Genomic DNA, 16,980 nt, shown 5'->3' with positions numbered 1-16,980 from the left:
CCCCTCCCCACTGCATTTTCCCATTACTAGGGTGTCTTTTTACTCTCTCTCTCCATCGCCTCACCCCCCCCCCCATACTTTGCCAGCATAGTGGTGAATCACGAAGCCTTTGTTCCAGCTATTGAAGTGCTCATGGGTACCGATCGCCATCTGCAGCTTCTGCAGGAGCGTCTGGTCTGCGCCCTCGCCCTTGGCATGCATTGTGGCACACACGTCATCCAGGATGCTCATAATACCGGGAGGCTTCTGCCGAGAAACACATTACTTTTCAGTCTGGAGGAAGGACTCGCAAGAGCGCCCAGGCCCTGGGGTAGCACGTACTGAATACACAACGGTCAGCTAACAAAACTGCTCCCCCCTTCCCCACACACTTACCAATTTACTCTCAATAAGATCACAGACAACTTTGTTATTGAAATATTCAATCGGGCTCCACTTGATCCCTTCCTGCACATATTCCTCCTGCAAACGGAGACATTAGGTATACGATCTGAGTTATATTACTCCTACCCCTCCCTGAAGACCCTCTCCCCCACACCACCCAGGGAAAGGAATGCAGAGCAGTCAAATCCCACTCTACCGGCCTCCCTGATGGGGGAATGTCATCTCCCCAGCCAACCTTCCCATCAAAAGGAAAAGGGGGCCAAACCCCCCACCCTACCACTCTCCCCAAACAAACCTCCCGTTATATTCAAGGTATGTCATCTCCCAGCCAAACCCCACCAAATTAAAGATACAACCCATCCTCGCCCACCAAAAGGAATGCAGAGAGCAGCTACATCCCCTCTTTACTGAGCTCTTGTAGCTCATCTCTTACTTCACGTTACGTATGGAACGAGTTTGATACCCTCCTTTCCTACTGGCATCCTTTTTCCTATGTATTGATTCCCTTCTTAAAATGTCCTCCAAAGTTACTGTCGTTCACTCCACTTTAGATGCTCTACTTTCTTTGTCTACTTATTGGCATTCTTTTCCTACTTTACTGAAACAGTTTTTAGATTGTAAACCGTTTAGACCCGTCAGGAACAGAAATTGTGTTAGAGCAAATGTCAAATAAATTAATCATGCCTTGAACATCCCACATCAAAATCCCCTCTCTCTCAAGGCTGGCCTTTGGGGTTGCGATTGTTACAGGGGTATAATCTTTGACGTTCAACAAGTTTGCCAGAGGAAAAGAGGAGTTTCAGGAGGGGGGTTGAGGACAGAAAAAGGGAAAGAGGGCGCTACCCCTTCCGAAAGAGGTGAGGGAGGGAAGACAGTGCAAGCCTTTACAAAGAGCCAACCCCTCTGTTTTAGTCATTCTTGCTAAAGTCCCTCCCACCTTGCCCCAACTTTACCTGTTCAGCTTTTAGCGTGAGCTCAATGAAAATTTGCTGCAGCTTCTCATTCACAAAGTTAATGCAGAACTGCTCAAAGCCATTCTTCTACAGAAGGAAACGAGAACGGAGAGGTCATAGAAACATAGAAGATGACGGCAGAAAAGGGCTCCAGCCCATCAAGTCTGCCCACTCTGCTTACCCACCCCCTGTCTATGCCCTAATGACCCAATTTCCTTATCTTGACCCTCGTAGGGATCCCACATGGGTATCCCATTTATTCTTCAAGTCTGGCACGCTGTCTGCCTCCATCACCTGCACTGGAAGCTTGTTCCAATGATCAACCACTCTCTCTGTGAAGAAATACTTTCTGGTGTCTGCAGCAGCCACTCCCTCCTCCTCTCCCTATTGGCTAAGGCTCTTAACATTTGCATCTCCTCTTCCTATAGGCTAAGGCTCTTTACACCTGCATTGTGATGTCATAGAACTTTCTGATAGAAATGATGGCAGATAAAGGCCAAATGACCCATCATAGAAACATAGAAGATGGCGGCAGAAAAGGGCTCCAGCCCATCAAGTCTGCCCACTCTGCTTACCCACCCCCTGTCTATGCCCTAATGACCCAATTTCCTTATCTTGACCCTCGTAGGGATCCCACATGGGTATCCCATTTATCCTTAAAGTCTGGCACGCCGTCTGCCTCGATCACCTGCACTGGAAGCTTGTTCCAATGATCAACCACTCTCTCTGTGAAGAAATACTTTCTGGTGTCGCCATGAAATTTTCCGCCCCCGAGTTTGAGCGGGTGCCCTCTTGTGGCCGGGGGTCCCTTGAGAAAGAAAATATCATCTTCCACTTCGACACGTCCCGTGAGGTACTTAAATGTTTCGATCATGTCTCCCCCTCTCCCTACGTCAAGAGTGGCCGACAATTCAGAACAGCAGCAGCAGGCAAGAACGAAAAGGGACGATGTATAGAGGAAGTCCTATCCTTTTGTATGCTTTTAGCCATCTCCTTCATGTCTAAGCCTGGGGGGGGGGGGAGGAACGTCCAAAGCAGAGCTGTGAAATTATCGGAGAAGGCTTCTTCATTCACTCCCCTCCTTCTGGGATCACTAAGTGGGCTGTGGGGTTTTCAAGCCCCTGCGGTTTGCAAAGGAGGGAGTCATGGTGTGACATTGTATTATAAACCAGCAGCTCTTTACCTCCATCCTGCAGTAACTTACGACAGGTTGTAAGAGAGGAAACTGAAAAGAAGGGAGGGGCAAGATGGCTGGGCCCCACATTCTCGTGCCTCTTGATTGATATATAAGCAGTAGAGAATGATAAGGGGATGCATTTTTCCCCGTCCCGGTCCCTGCCCCATTCCCGTAAGCTCTGCCTTAACCGCACAAGCCTTGAACGCTTAACAGTTTTTAAAGTGTTTGAGGCTTGTGCAGATGAGGACGGAGCTTGCAGGAATGGGGCAGGGGCAGGAAATGAACTCGCGGGGGGGGGGGGGGGGCAGGAAAATGAGTTCCCGCGGGGAGGGGGAAAATTTTGTCCCCGTGTCATTCTCTAAGCAGTACCTTGGCCACACTGCAGCCAACAGGTAAAGCGTGGAAACGATAGCTTCTTCGCTGCGCAACCAATAACCACAGAAGAAATAGAAAGGCCTCGAGAAGAGAAAACTTACCTGAAAAATTTCAAACCCATAAATGTCAAGGACGCCAATGTTGTACTCCTCTTGGGCCTTCTGCATGGCTTTATTAACAGTCTGAAAATGAAGGGACAGAGAACAGGTTCTACTACAAGTAACATGAGAAGAGGGGGGAGAGAATAGAGGTCTAAATGGGAACGGGGATCGCGGGGGTCCCGCGGGAATCTTCTCCTAACCCACAGGACTCCCACAGGACCCCCCTCTGGCCCACGAGACTCCCACGGGGATGGAAGGCTTTGGAAGCAGGGTTCGTCCATATAATATAATGGACACGTCAGCCTTAGTAAAAGAGGGGGTTTATAAGTTAATTACCTGAACAGAAAACAAAAAAAGGGTTCCACCACAGAGATTCCACAAGGAAAACAGCAAAAGAAACTGTGGAATTGATGATCCTGTCAGAAGTAATTGCTGCTTTTTATGGGGACGGGCGGGGATGGAGGCAATTCCTTGGGGGGATGGGTGGGGACGGAGAGGATCCTGGCAGGGACGGGTGGGATTTCTGTCCCCGTGCAACTCTCTAGTAGAGAATGCTCCCCATCTGACTCACCTCGACCAGGTAATCAAAGAGCCGTGCATAGAGGGCTTTGGCCAGAGCATCGCGCGTGAAGCTAGCCTGCTCTGTGTTTAGGGTCACGTCGATGACCTCCGACTTGCCGCCCCACTTGCTGTCCATCTTCCGGCTGGTCAACTTCTCCCGCAGCCGGTCTTGGTTGATGCCCAGAAGGTAGGCAGGAAAGGCTAGGACTGGAAAAAAAAAAGCAACGATAGGATAGTGCTCGGGTGTGGCCTAAAAGGGGAAAAAAAGGAAGAGGTGGGGGGAGGGAGGGAACACACACATGGATATAATGTAAGAGCTCTGTGGGAAATATTAGTGAGGAACAAGCTTTGAGATGAGGACTTCTCGTCTCCTGGTCTTTCAGGCGAGGTTTTGGGGGGAGGAGAAGATTAAGGGGACCTTAGGGTGGTGCCTCTGTATTGTGTGTGATCAGGATAAATTTGTATCAGAGAGGTGCAAGATGATCACACTCACAGTCCTCGCTCTCCACTGTCGCGTAGTTCCCGGCTTCCTTGAACACAATGTTCCCCAGATGCAGGATCCCAGCCACAATCTGTATCGCCAGGACCTGCTCTTCCTTGGAAAGGCCAGCAACATCCATAGCAGCCTAAACATACGCCAAGAATAAGTCACGTCGTGCGGTCGTACTCGGAACGCACGTCTCGCACGCAGAATGCGGCACGGCCATATAAATGCAGCTCATGCCACGTCAACACCCCCCCTCCCCCCCCAGAAAACAGGCCAGCTCGTGCCACAGTATGGGCTCAGGCAGTCTCACTCACTATTGTCTCCCCAAACTCCACGCGATCATCCATGTCGTCCACCTTGTAGGAAGCCGATTGGTTCAGGTAGAAGTAGTAGTCGGGGGTGGTGATTCCCAGGTTCTCCCGCTCCTCCGCCGTCGCCCCCTCCAATAACTGAGATCGGGGAAACAATGAGCTAAAATATGTGAAATCTTCAGGCAGGGCCTGAACGCAGAAACGTGGTGAGAAGGGACCTACAGGGTAGCAAAGTGGATGCAACGTGAGGTCCTACAAGCCCCGGTGGTCTGGGATGCAGCGCATCAAAGATACCCTGGCGCCCAGTCCATGTATAAGAGAGGGAGATTACCTTCTCTACGCCGCACCGCGCTGCCGTTCCCCACATCCCACCCCCACTCACCTGATAATAAATGTGGAAATTTCGCTCCCCGGCGTTCTGACTGACAACGCGAGACTTCTCCAGGAGGAAGTTGGAGATTTTTCCTCCATCTGGCTCGCCCCCACGGCTAAACTGGATCTCAAAGTATTTCCCCTGAAGTGCGAGAGAAGAGAGGGAGAATGTGTGTGGAAGGGAGGAAAAGGTCTCCTGCAAGGTCCCCCCCCCCCCACCCTCCAAGGCAGGACTGACATCACAGCTCCCTCTGCCCACCGTATCCATCCGTTTTCGCATCGGTTTCTACGTTCTGCCTGTCTGATCCCCAGCCTATGTTATCACACCTCCTGCCTCTCCTCAGTAATGAGGCTGCAAGGACATCACATGGAACTGAAACATGACACATCAACCACCGGGTACGGAAACACAGGGCCACAGCTCTCTCTGCTCATCCCAGGGGAGCCGCAAGAGTAAAAGCAGCTCTGGGGAGCGGTACTCACAAATCGGCTGGAGTTATTGTTACGGACTGTTTTGGCGTTCCCAAAGGCCTCCAGGAGCGGATTGGATTTCAGAATAATATCCTTCACGTGCTGTGAACAGAGAAATCACGTTAGCATTGGCGGCAACAGTAGCAGAAAGAGACTTCAAGCATCATCTCACTCAAGACGGGAAAAGACGGGCTAACGAGGTCTGGGGAGGTCAGAGGGCAACTAACAATTAAGCCGTTGAAGTTTTGTTCATGTGCCGAAAGTGGTGGCAAAAATACCAGAGGGCCGCATCGAGGCGGAGGAAGATATCTTCTTTTTCAAGGGTCCCACGACAACAAGAGGGCATCCGTTGAAAATCAGGGGCGGGAAACTACGAGGTGACACCAGGAAATTCTTTTTCACTGAAAGAGTGGTTGATCGTAGTGGAATAGTCTTCCACTACAGGTGATTGAGGCCAGCAGAGTGCCTGATTTTAAGGCCAAATGGGATCGGCACATGGGATCTATTCACAGAGCAAAGGTAGGGGAGGGACATTAAGGTGGGCAGACTAGATGGGCCGTGGGCCCTTATCTGCCGTCTATTTCTATGTTTCTATGGAGACAGGGAAGGTCCGACAGTCCTGTTTTACAGCCATCCAGTGTTTCAGAAACTGAAACAAATTCAGAATTGAAATAGAGCTCTTTTCCCTCCCCTGAGGGATTGTAGAGCCGCTTCCCGTACCTGCACTTTGGGTCCACCGCCAGAAACCTTCGACACATAACTCATGATGTATTTGGCTGCCACCGTCTTCCCAGCTCCACTCTCTCCACTGCAGAGAACACAGACCACCAGTTAGACATTCTCCTTAACCACCTGCAGGCCACGGAGGAACCGTCTCGCTGCGACACAGTGGGATGCAAGTCGAAAACCAGAAGTGGCTCAAACTTGTGTCCGTTTTCTGGACCTTGACCAAAAGGCTGGAGGGTATGAGCCAGGCTCTTCCAGGTGGCCCACTGGTCTCTGTAATGGAGTCTGAATCAAATGGGATTCTACTTCAGCCCAACCCAGTGCATTTGACAGCTTTGCAGAGCTGCGATTCGGTTAAAAGCACCAGAAACAATGTCCGACACCGCTCAGGTCCCTTCTTCCCATGAAGCGAGGTGAACTCTTAGATTAGACACTCATGAAAGGTGTCAACGGTCTATGAAGGCATCAGATTCCCTAGCGACCACTTTGGCTGGGAGAGATCTCCGCCAAGAGTTTAACGGGCGCACCTCACAGCCACCCATGCGGTCCAAAGACCCCAAACCCCAAGATTACTGAGCACAAGCTCTTACATCCAAGCCGCAGAAGAAGGGCAAAAATAACGCACAGCTAGGCCCATCTGCCAGACTGCTTCGTTTTTGGCCAAGCTTCACCGAGTCCAGTATTCTGTTCATGACATGAATATCCAGCAGATGCCAAAACAGCAGAATCTTCTCATGGTCAAGCTACAGCATGTACACATAAGAGAATGACACGGGGACAAATTTGTCACCGTCCCTGCAGGAACTCAATTTCCCCCTCCCATCCCCACAAGGTTTGTCGCTGTCCCTGTCAGCTCTGCCTTAACCTCACGGGCCTCAAACACTTAGGATTCGAAAGGGTTTGAGGCTTGTGCAGATGAGGACGGAGCTTAGGCATTGGTGGAACGAGGCATTATGACATCACAATCTGAGCTCTAGAATGTTGCTATTTAGGATTTTAAAGGGTTTGAGGCTTGTGCAGATGAGGACGGAGCTTAGGCATTGGTGGAATGAAGCATTATGACATCACAATCTCAGCTCTAGAATGTTGCTACTTAGGATTCGAAAGGGTTTGAGGCTTGTGCAGATGAGGACGGAGCTTGCAGGAATGGGGCAGGGACAGGAAAAGAACTCAATGGGACAGGAAAAAAAAAAAAATAACTCACCGGGATGGTAAAATGAGTTCCTGCGGGGACGGGGAAAAAATTTGCCCCCGTGTCATTCTCTACTTGGGAGAACAGTGTAGAAAATTGAATATAGACATAGTGTGAAAAGTTTCAGCCTCTGATAACCAGAGCTGGGGTTATGATGTCATAATGCCTTATTCCACCAATAAGAGCCAGCCTCATCAGTGATGTCACAATGGCTTCATCGTCCTATACTTGGCTCACTTTTACATTTTGATTTCTAGAGCGGTGCAGTGTAGAGAATGACACGGGGACAAATTTGTCTCCGTCCCTGCAGGAACTCTCCCCTGTCAGGTCAGCCTTAACCTCACGAACCTCGAACACTTATGATTTTAAAGTGTTTTGAGGCTTGTGCAGATGAGGACGGAGCTTGCAGGAATGGGGCAGGGACAGGAAAAGAACCCAACGGGACGGGGGGGGGAAAAAAAATTTGTCCCCGTGTCATTCTCCAGATCCACAAACTGGTCACAATCTGCAGGGCCGGCTCGTCGCGAGACAGGCGAGGCACTGGCAAAGGGAGCCAAAAGCCTTGCCAGTCCTCACCAGCTCAGCCTTCTCCACAACCAGTGTGCTTTGCTGTCACGGCTGAGCTCCTCACGGGGCAGCGAAGGCGGCCAAGCTTAGAGGACAGCGCAATGGTGAGAACAAGCTTTGCCACGGCGTAAGAACGGGTAGAGCTGATGCCGGGGTAGGGATGTGGTGGGCACTGGCAACAGGGCAACAAAACCCCCTTAGCCAGCATCTGACTTGCAGTGTGTGAGCTCAGCTGCCCCCGACCCATCAGTACCTAATGATAACACATTGGTTTTCGCCATCGATTAACATGTTTCTGTACATGGTGTCTGCCAGTGCGTAAACGTGAGGTGGATTTTCATACGGAGCCTGAAACGCAAGCACAGGAGGAGTGAAAACAAGGCATAAATACAACACTGAACCCCCCCTGGACCTCCTGAGCTTAGATCTTCCCCCCCTCCCATCAATGAGGGTCTGTGAAAGTTTGGGTGGGTGGGGGCTGCTGATGTTGCATGCAATGGGTGGGAGGTAAAAGATGAAGGGACAGAAACTGAATAGATTAATTCCTTCCTCATGTGTCTGAGAAGAAAAAGAGGTGGTGGGGTGGGAGGTGGGGGGTCAGGTCTCCTTCTGCTGATGGATGCATGGAAATTTCTGAAAGCTTAAAAAGCTCTGTGATCTCTGTCACCGCTATCAAGTTACTCATTTCCAGGATAGAGACTCTGGCCAGTCCTCATCTTGACCTTTCATTCCCAATGCAGGGTGGCATTTGTAGTCCTGGACTGCGCTAATGTAGATTGGTACATCAGGTCCCATAATGCATCAGGATGGGTGGCTTGAAATTCAGGACTGGCATAAAGTCTTCCACTGGGAACTGGGTATCACCTCTACGCCGACTCCTCCCAAATCTACCTCTCCACACCAGATCTCTCTACAGGAATACAGGCCTGGGTCTCAGCCTGCTTGTCTGACATTGCCGCCTTGATATCTCACCGCTATCTAAAATTAAATATGGCTAAGACCGAGCTCCTTATCTTTCCACCTAAAGCCACCTCCCCCCAACATTCTCCTCCTCCCTGTTGTCAGCTCCGAATCCTCGGCTCTCCTTCTCCGCTCAGATCCAACAAGCCGCTAAAGCCTGTCGCTTCTTCCTTTATAATATTACCAAAATCCGACCTCTCCTTTCCAAGCATACTATCAAAACCCTTTTCATCACCTCGCTTAGATTACTGAAACTCTCTTCTCTTAGGTCTTCCACCCCACCATCTCTCCCCCCCCCCCTCCAATCTGTGCAAAATTCTGCTGCACAACTTATTCTGCTGCATCCTCGCATTACCCCTCTCCTCAAGTCACTTCACTGGCTCCCTGTCCACTTCTGAATACAATTCAATGTCCTCTTGCTGACCTGCAAGTGCACTCACTCTGCTATCCATCCCCTCTTTACGATACATTAACACTATGCGCACTAGCATTTTTTCTGTCACGGCCCCTACCATCTGGAATTCAGCACCAAATTATATAAGAGAAATTACATCCCTTGATAAATGTAAAAGTAACTTGAAGGCTTTTCTTTTTAAAGGGTAATTGATCGATGGAATGGTCTTCCACGACAGGTAGTCGAGGCCAGTAACACGCTCGACTTCAAGGGATGATGGGACAGACAGGTGGGGTCGCTCAAGAGGAATGCTTAATAGATGGATTCTCAAGGGAGGGAGGGATGCTTAATAGATGGATTCTCGAGGGAGGGAGGGATGCTTAATAGATGGATTCTCAAGGGAGGGAGGGATGCTTAATAGATGGATTCTCAAGGGAGGGAGGGATGCTTAATAGATGGATTCTCGAGGGAGGGAGGGATGCTTAATAGATGGATTCTCAAGGGAGGGAGGGATGCTTAATAGATGGATTCTCAAGGGAGGGAGGGATGCTTAATAGATGGATTCTCAAGGGAGGGAGGGTTCTTGAGTGGACAGACTTGTTGGGCCGTCGGCCCTTTTCTGCCGTCATGCTCTATGTTTCTATAGTGTAAAATAGTCCTTTTAAGGACAGTAATGGAAATCTGTTCCTTGCCAACTGTTAATCATTTTAGCTTATTTTACATTATTTTAGACCTTTTATACTTTGTTCCCCTTCCTTTTGTCTTGATCCCTCTTTCCCTCTCTTTCTCTTCATACAAATTGTATTTCTGCCCTTCTCCATCTTGTATCGGTAAGTTTATGTTCGTCAGTGCGTTTGATTGTAGCATTGTTTGTAATTTGTTTTTAATGTACGTTTTTATTATACTCTGTTTTTATATTACGTAAAACCGCTTTGAATTATTAATAAGGCGGGTATATCAAATTTTTAAATAAACCTGAAACCTGAATATCTTTCCACACATCTCCCCCTATGCTCCCCACCGTGAACGCCATTCATCCGTTAAGCCCCTCCTATCCATACCGTTCTCCTCCACTGCCAACTCCAGACTATGTCTCTTGTATCTTGCTGTACTGTATGCGTGAACAGGCTGCCCGCGTCAATACGTCAAGCTCTGTTTCCAGCAGTAGTCCAATCTAGGCTAAAAGCCCACTTCTTCAAGGCCGCTTTCAGTTCCAACTTCCCACTCACCATAAGATAACTATGTCCATCCTGTCGTTCTCTCTGCAAGAAACTCCCCCAACCCCTGTCTATTCCATTTGTCCTGTCTGTCCAAACTAGATTGTAAGCTCTTCTGAGCAGGGAACATCTCGTTACATTTGTACATGCTGAAGTACAGCACTGCATATGCCTTTCAGCAGTATACAAATTAGTAGCAGGGCACCTTGGCTGTGTTGGGTTTGAGAGGGCCTGGGACAAGCCTGGTTTAAGACGGGGTTGTCATACTGAAACATTTCTACAGGTGTCAGGGCGCAGGTAGATGGGCAAAGGTCTGTCTGGCAGGCTGTGTGGTTTTTACAAAGCTCTGTGTGGTATTCTTGATTCCTGTGAACCACGGGACTCTGAGGATACGAACACCCTCTAATCAGAGGCATCAAAGCCCCTTAACCACTACCATCTCCTCAGAAATTATATAAAAAGTCTAACGCAAAGAGGGGCATCTCGGCAGGTTGTTTCCACACAAACTATTCCAATTCCTCACGTTACTGTTGCCATTTTAAATCTTGTTGTCTTCCCGCTTTCTGGAGCTAAACAGGTAAAATATCACTGGTGAGGACGGGAAGAACCAACCTCTCCCCCCCTCCAATATATGGCAAGAGATGCACAAAAAGATGAATTAAGGCATGTTTGGAACTTGTGAGCAGAGCACTGGTCTTCACATTCAAAGAAGCACAGGAAATTACAACAGATCAAGACAACGTGGCCTGTCCAACTCTGCCTCTCCCTTCGAGATCCAACATATTTGCCTCAAGCTTTCTGGAATTCAGATGCACTTTTTTTGGTCTCCATTCCAAGCGTTTCACCACCCTTTCCGTGAAAAAGTATTTTCCGAGGTTACTTCTTCATCCTATGCCCCCCCCCCCTCATTCCAGCGCTTCCTTTTTGAGACTTGCCCCCCTGTGCATTCTATTTGAATGACTATCATATCTCCCCACTCCCGCCTTTCTTCCAAAGTATACACATTGCGATCTTTAGGTCTGTCCCCACACGCTTTATATGAATTGAAATGTCTTCTTCAGGCTGTGAGGTGTCTTTCTGAGTGCCAGACACTAGGTGGCAGCACAAGTTGTCCCAGTTACGTCACCTTCACACACCTTTGCCTTTCACATGAGGAGGAGGAGAAGAGCTGGCAGCAAAAAGGCTGGAGCATGCCATTACCCCTGCTGCTGGCTGAGGGCAAGTCACAAGCGAGGAGAAATCCTCCTCCTGTGCCTTTCCATAACCTATTTCTAATTCTTTCTCTCCTTAAACCTTAAGAGACAGCCGAGTGCAGAGGGGGCTGGTATATCAGTCAGACAATCTAATATTTGCAAAGCACTGTTCTGCTTTCCAGTGCCTCACCCTCAATCCATTTCCTCATTCCCAGCTAGTACTGTTCTGTTGGCTTCCGTGTACACCACACACCTGGCACGCCCAAAGATATCCGATGCACTAGACCCACTTCATCTGTACTCCAACATCTCTCTCTTTCCCTTCCCCTTGCCATAGGGTTACCAGGTCATGTCCTCCTCCGGAGGTCTGTCCGGGTTTTGAAAAGCCTACTCAAATTGCGTCAAGCAAGAAGGAAATCCATGCATGTGTGGATGCCACGCGATGATGTCATTGCGTGGCATCCACGCGCGTGGGGATTTCCACCCTGCCAGACAAGAGCAGTCAGTGGGGGAGCTTTGCTAGGGTGTTACAGGGCGGGGATGGGTGAAACTGGGGGGGGGGGGGCAGGTCTAGGGGTCCAGATTTTACGATTGGCAAATCTGGTAACCCTACCTTGCCACCAGCATTCTAGCTGCAAAAGAGCCCGCAGGAAATACACGAATGTGGATCTCAAAAGATCTGCTGCTGACACCATCTTTGCCAACCGCGCTTTCAAAGCCTGCTGCCTAGGCGGATGCCTAGTGGTGGGGGTCAATCTTGGGCAGGCTGGGCTTGGACTCTCCATTCACTCTAATGCAGGGGTGTCAAAGTCCCTCCTCGAGGGCCGCAATCCAGTCGGGTTTTCAGGATTTCCCCAATGAATACGCATGAGATCTATTAACATACAATGAAAGCAGTGCATGCAAATAGATCTCATGCATATTCATTGGGGAAATTCTGAAAACCCGACTGGATTGCGGCCCTCGAGGAGGGACTTTGACACTCCTGCTCTAATGCGCTACCCCTCTCTCCCTTAAGGCTTATTGTTTAGTTTTAGTGAATATGCTGCCCTTCCTCAGGAAATACCAAGAATAATGAAATAGAAATACAAAAAGTTCACAAAATGGGAAAAAGGAAAAGAAAATATTATTGTTAATGCTACAGACTATGACCCTAGTACGCTCTCACAGGAACTGAGCTATCCAACTGCACCAAGAAAGACAGGTTTTCAAAAGGGATCTGAATTTTAGGTAAATTTGTTCTAAGCAGACTGAGCTAAGGAAAGCCAGCATTACGTAGCTATACACTTCTCCCTCGTCATTCGCGGGGGATACGGGCAGAGCCGGACCGCGAATGGCGAAAAATCGCCATTATCCGGCTCTGACCCACCCCCACCTCCCTGCCGCCTTCCCGGCCTTACCTGGTGGTCTAGAGGGCTTTCGGGGCAGGAGCGATCTTCCTACGCTCCTGCCCCGTGCAGATCGCCATCAGGAAATGGCTGTAGGGAGTTCCCGACGTAGTCTCGAGAGACTACGGGAACTCCCAGCAGCCATTTCCTCATGGCGATCTGCACGGAGCAGGAGCGTAGGAAGATCGCTCCTGCCCCGAAAGCTCTCTAGACCACCAGGTAAGGCCGGGAAGGTGGCAGGGAAGGAAAAAATATGGGGTTTTTTAAAAAAGTTTAGATTGTTTTATTTTCCCAATCCCCAGAAAAAAAAATCACAATTATCTGAAACCGCAAATGGAGAAACCGCGAATGGGGAGGGGGTAGTGTAGTTCGGGTTCCTCTTTCCCGCATGCATCACTTTGCACTTGCTCACACTCAACGCCATCTGCCATTCTGATGGCCAGTCTCCCAAAGTCCTCTTGCAATTTTTCACAATCCTCTTGTGATTTAACAACATTGTGTCATCAGCAAATTTAATTATCTCACTAGTTACTCTCTTCTCTAGATCATTGATAAACATGTTAAAAAGCAGTGGACCCTTTTGCCTGGTTGCTTATCCCATGAGATTGCATCCTCGGGTATTATTTTGTATTGATGTTTGACAATGTTGGCTTGTATGATGCTGTTTTGGAAATAAAAAATTATTTTTTAAAAATGCAGTGGTCCCAGCACAGATCCCTGGGGAACCCCATTGAGGATACTGGCTATTGGACTCTACATTCCCAACCCTGGATGACCTCTACTAACCTTTTCTTTCCCAGCATTCAGACAGGAAGGGAAAGCGTCGAGTTACTCACTGCGCCCTGGTACATCTCAATCTCACGCTCTGTGAAGTATGGCAGTTGCTTGAAGGGATTCACCGAAATCAGCACTGGTCCGATGTACGTCTGGATGGGGGGGGGGTCACGTCAAGGTTCGGTCAGTGCAGAGCTGCCTGTAATGTTCCAAGAGCAACCCTATGCTCTTAGGCATTTCTGCAGTAAGGACTGCACTCGGGGCTTGGTGGCCATGCAAAAGATTTGGGGTTTGATCCTCAGGCTGGTACAGGCAGCGCTAGTAACCCCCAAGGGTGGACATTGTTAGACTCTATAGTAAAGAATCACACGAGGACAAATTTTTACCCATCCCCGCGGGAACTCATTTTCCCATCCTGGCCCCATTCCTGCAAGCTCCGTCCTCATCTGCCAAAGCCTCAAACCCTTTAAAATCCTAAGTAGAAACATTCTAGACCTCAGATTGTGATGTCATAATGTCTCATTCCACCAATGCCTAAGCTCCGTCCTCATCTGTCCAAGTCTCCAACCCTTTAAAATCATAAGTGTTCGAGGGTTGTGCGGTTAAGGCAGAGTTTACATGAATGGGGCAGGGCCAAGGACAGTGATAAAACTTGTGGGGGACGGGGAAATTGAGTTCTTGCAGGGACAAATTTGTCCCCATGTCATTCTCTACTCTACAGCAAAACCTACTGGCCAGGCTAGGGAGGACAATTGCTGTTCCAGAAGGAACTACAACTTATGACTCTCTGTTCAAGGATTGACGTTTACGTCCATTGTTATTTAAACTTACTTTATCTCCCAATTTAGGCAGGTCCAGGTGGTTGACAAACCATAGCAAATGGCTGGACTTCACAGAAAGGGTGAGAGCTCCTAGCAGCTGTGAACAGTAGCTCAGGGTTCTCTCATGTTGACCAATTCGGTTGAGCATGGGCTCAGGAAGGCTTTGATGGGAGCCCCATCCATGTCAAATCTCACAGATGATGAGATGGTTTGGATAGGCTGGAGTGAGCTTCAACAGCATCCCCAGTACGGTACCGGGTGGACTTCTAAGGTCTATGGCCCAGAAATAACAAAGAAAAAAAAAGACACTTTTATCATGAAATTGTAATGCTGGTAATTATAGGGCAGACTGGATGGATGCTGCCTTTTACTGCTATCTCCCTGGGGTGCTAAGTGATAACACAAGCCCTTCCTATTAACAAGAAAAGGATACAAAGATGCAATCATCCATGTAACGTTTCTTCAGGTTTTCCACAATGGCGTCTTCTGTGATCTTGGAGAGAAGGACCATATCGTCCACGCCGCTCTGTCGCACATTCTGTGTCTGCCAGTGATACCTCTCCTTGCTGCCCTGAGGGGAAGAGGAACGTTAGAGAGGCACTATCACCCTCCCACCCCCACCTGTGGCTGGCTAGGTCAGACCAGCGACCCCCCTTGTCCTCTCTTTGTAGATGTAGGAGGGAGGTGGGCTCCTCACGCTCACTTGATTTTCCTTCAGAGCCTTTGAACCCAGCTGTCCCATTAAACTTATCCCCATGTTCCTGTGACAAATTTCACAATTTCATTGTGCAGCGAAAAGAAGAAATGCTTTCTCCGCTTTGTTTCAAACCTGTTTGTTTCGTGGAGTGTCACCGAGTCCTAGCAGGAGAAAGTTAACTGTCCCTTTTACTCGCTACACTAGCTCATAATTTTATAAAGTCACAGTCTTATCACATCCCCTCTCAGGCGCGTTTCTCCAACGTCACCATTCCCACTTTGTCCTCTTTGAGATGGGTGACCAGACCAACTGCACACCACATCTGAGGTAGAGTCACACCAGGGACCTATCGAGAGGTCTGATATTTGATATCGCTGGATGTATCATCTGCTTTCGACTCTGCAAATACTGATTTGCTCCTAAAAAAATTGGCTGGAATTGGTATTAGGGGGAACTGCATATGATTGGTTTCAAGTCATTTTTGTACGACAGATCTATTCAAGTAAAGATATACAATAAGATATTAATGGGTGTCCCACAGGGATCATCTTTTGAGTGTTGTGTTTGAAGAGTTACCAGTTGCTTACTATATAAATGCAGGTGATGTACAGTTCTTGTCCCCTGATTTTTTTTTTTTTAATCAATTTTAAACATACAATATCAAGAATTAATCTTGTACAGAAAATAAAGTATCAGCTAAGAACAAATACGTAATCTACACCCAAGAAGTATTTCAGTTGATAATCGCCTTCTAATACGTAATCTACACCCAAGAAGTATTTCAGTTGATAATCGCCTTCTAATACATTATCTACACCCAAGAAGTATTTCAGTTGATAATCGCCTTCTAATACGTAATCTACACCCAAGAAGTATTTCAGTTGATAATCGCCTTCTAATACGTAACCTACACCTAAGAAGTATTTCAGTTGATAATCGCCTTCTAATACGTAATCTACACCTAAGAAGTATTTCAGTTGATAATCGCCTTCTAATACATAATCTACACCTAAGAAGTATTTCAGTTGATAATAGCCTTCTAATACATAATCTACACCTAAGATATATTTCAGTTGATAATCGCCTTCTAGAATTTTTCTGACATCGAAGTATGATTTAAAGCTTGTTTGTACTTCTGAACTGATCGAATTTATGCTCTATCCCTATTATAACAGAGATGATTAACAATGCTGTCTTGATATATCTGTTATACGTGACAGTCGGAGGGAAACAAGATTCTATGTATGTCATTTGGAAACTCCATAGTTGTATGCGGTATAAAAATTTTTTAATAAATAAGTGTATCTACAAAGGAAATACATAGGCTAATCCATCTCAAGTCCACTTAATAATTGAGATCCTTGATTGCTAGAACGAAGAACAACAAATTTGCAAAAATCTTAGGAAAACAAGGTTCCAAAATCTGAGCCAGAATTTAATTTCTAAGCGTCCAAAAACTTCAAACCCCTTCGAGACGCTTTAGGGTCAGAAATGCAGTTAAGTGTAAAGGTTCAAAAAACACGTATTTTAGGGATTTACTGTATATTTAACTACACATTTACATGGGTATCTTAAATTAAAAAAAAGATACCCTCTATAAGCAAAACCCCAGGTTTTAACATCAAGAACTGTCTTCTTCGCTTTTGAGTATCATCTGGGAAAATCTGAGTTTTTAAACCCCAAAACTCTTTTATGTCTATTTTGGAAGAACATCTTCATTATCCAAAATTTATCAGGTAGAAGGGCAACTGGAGCTACTGAAGTAGATGGTTTAGCAACTTCTTTATCGGATGTCTCTAAGATGGTTGAAATGTCTAATAAATCTACTTTTGGGTTTTGATCATTAGTTTGCCCATCCT

At 47.6% G+C, this 16,980-nt stretch overlaps 1 protein-coding gene across 5 annotated transcripts in view; it reads right to left on the bottom strand.

The window, feature by feature from the left end:
• The window catches only part of LOC117350010 (unconventional myosin-Ie-like), a 52,778-nt gene that overhangs the window by 19,509 nt on the left and 16,289 nt on the right, over window positions 1–16,980 (bottom strand). The window contains exons 2-14 of one of the 5 annotated variants that reach the window (XM_033923874.1): window positions 14,858–14,995; window positions 13,666–13,755; window positions 7,931–8,025; window positions 5,913–6,000; window positions 5,205–5,294; window positions 4,732–4,863; window positions 4,353–4,487; window positions 4,045–4,177; window positions 3,562–3,758; window positions 2,991–3,071; window positions 1,338–1,424; window positions 376–462; window positions 79–246 (exon numbers count right to left, since the gene is read on the bottom strand). In XM_033923874.1, the coding sequence (XP_033779765.1) occupies window positions 79–246; window positions 376–462; window positions 1,338–1,424; window positions 2,991–3,071; window positions 3,562–3,758; window positions 4,045–4,177; window positions 4,353–4,487; window positions 4,732–4,863; window positions 5,205–5,294; window positions 5,913–6,000; window positions 7,931–8,025; window positions 13,666–13,755; window positions 14,858–14,995 (1,521 nt within the window). Of the gene's footprint in view, window positions 1–78; window positions 247–375; window positions 463–1,337; window positions 1,425–2,990; window positions 3,072–3,561; window positions 3,759–4,044; window positions 4,178–4,352; window positions 4,488–4,731; window positions 4,864–5,204; window positions 5,295–5,912; window positions 6,001–7,930; window positions 8,026–13,665; window positions 13,756–14,434; window positions 14,673–14,857; window positions 14,996–16,980 lie in introns of those variants that run through there. The other 4 variants (XM_033923873.1, XM_033923875.1, XM_033923877.1 and 1 more) reach the window with 4 other exon arrangements.

This window comes from Geotrypetes seraphini, chromosome 16 (assembly GCF_902459505.1).
Source record: "Geotrypetes seraphini chromosome 16, aGeoSer1.1, whole genome shotgun sequence".
Lineage (NCBI taxonomy): Eukaryota > Metazoa > Chordata > Amphibia > Gymnophiona > Dermophiidae > Geotrypetes > Geotrypetes seraphini.
Note: the sequence above shows the minus strand (reverse complement) of the source record. Positions and strands in the feature narration are given on the sequence as shown.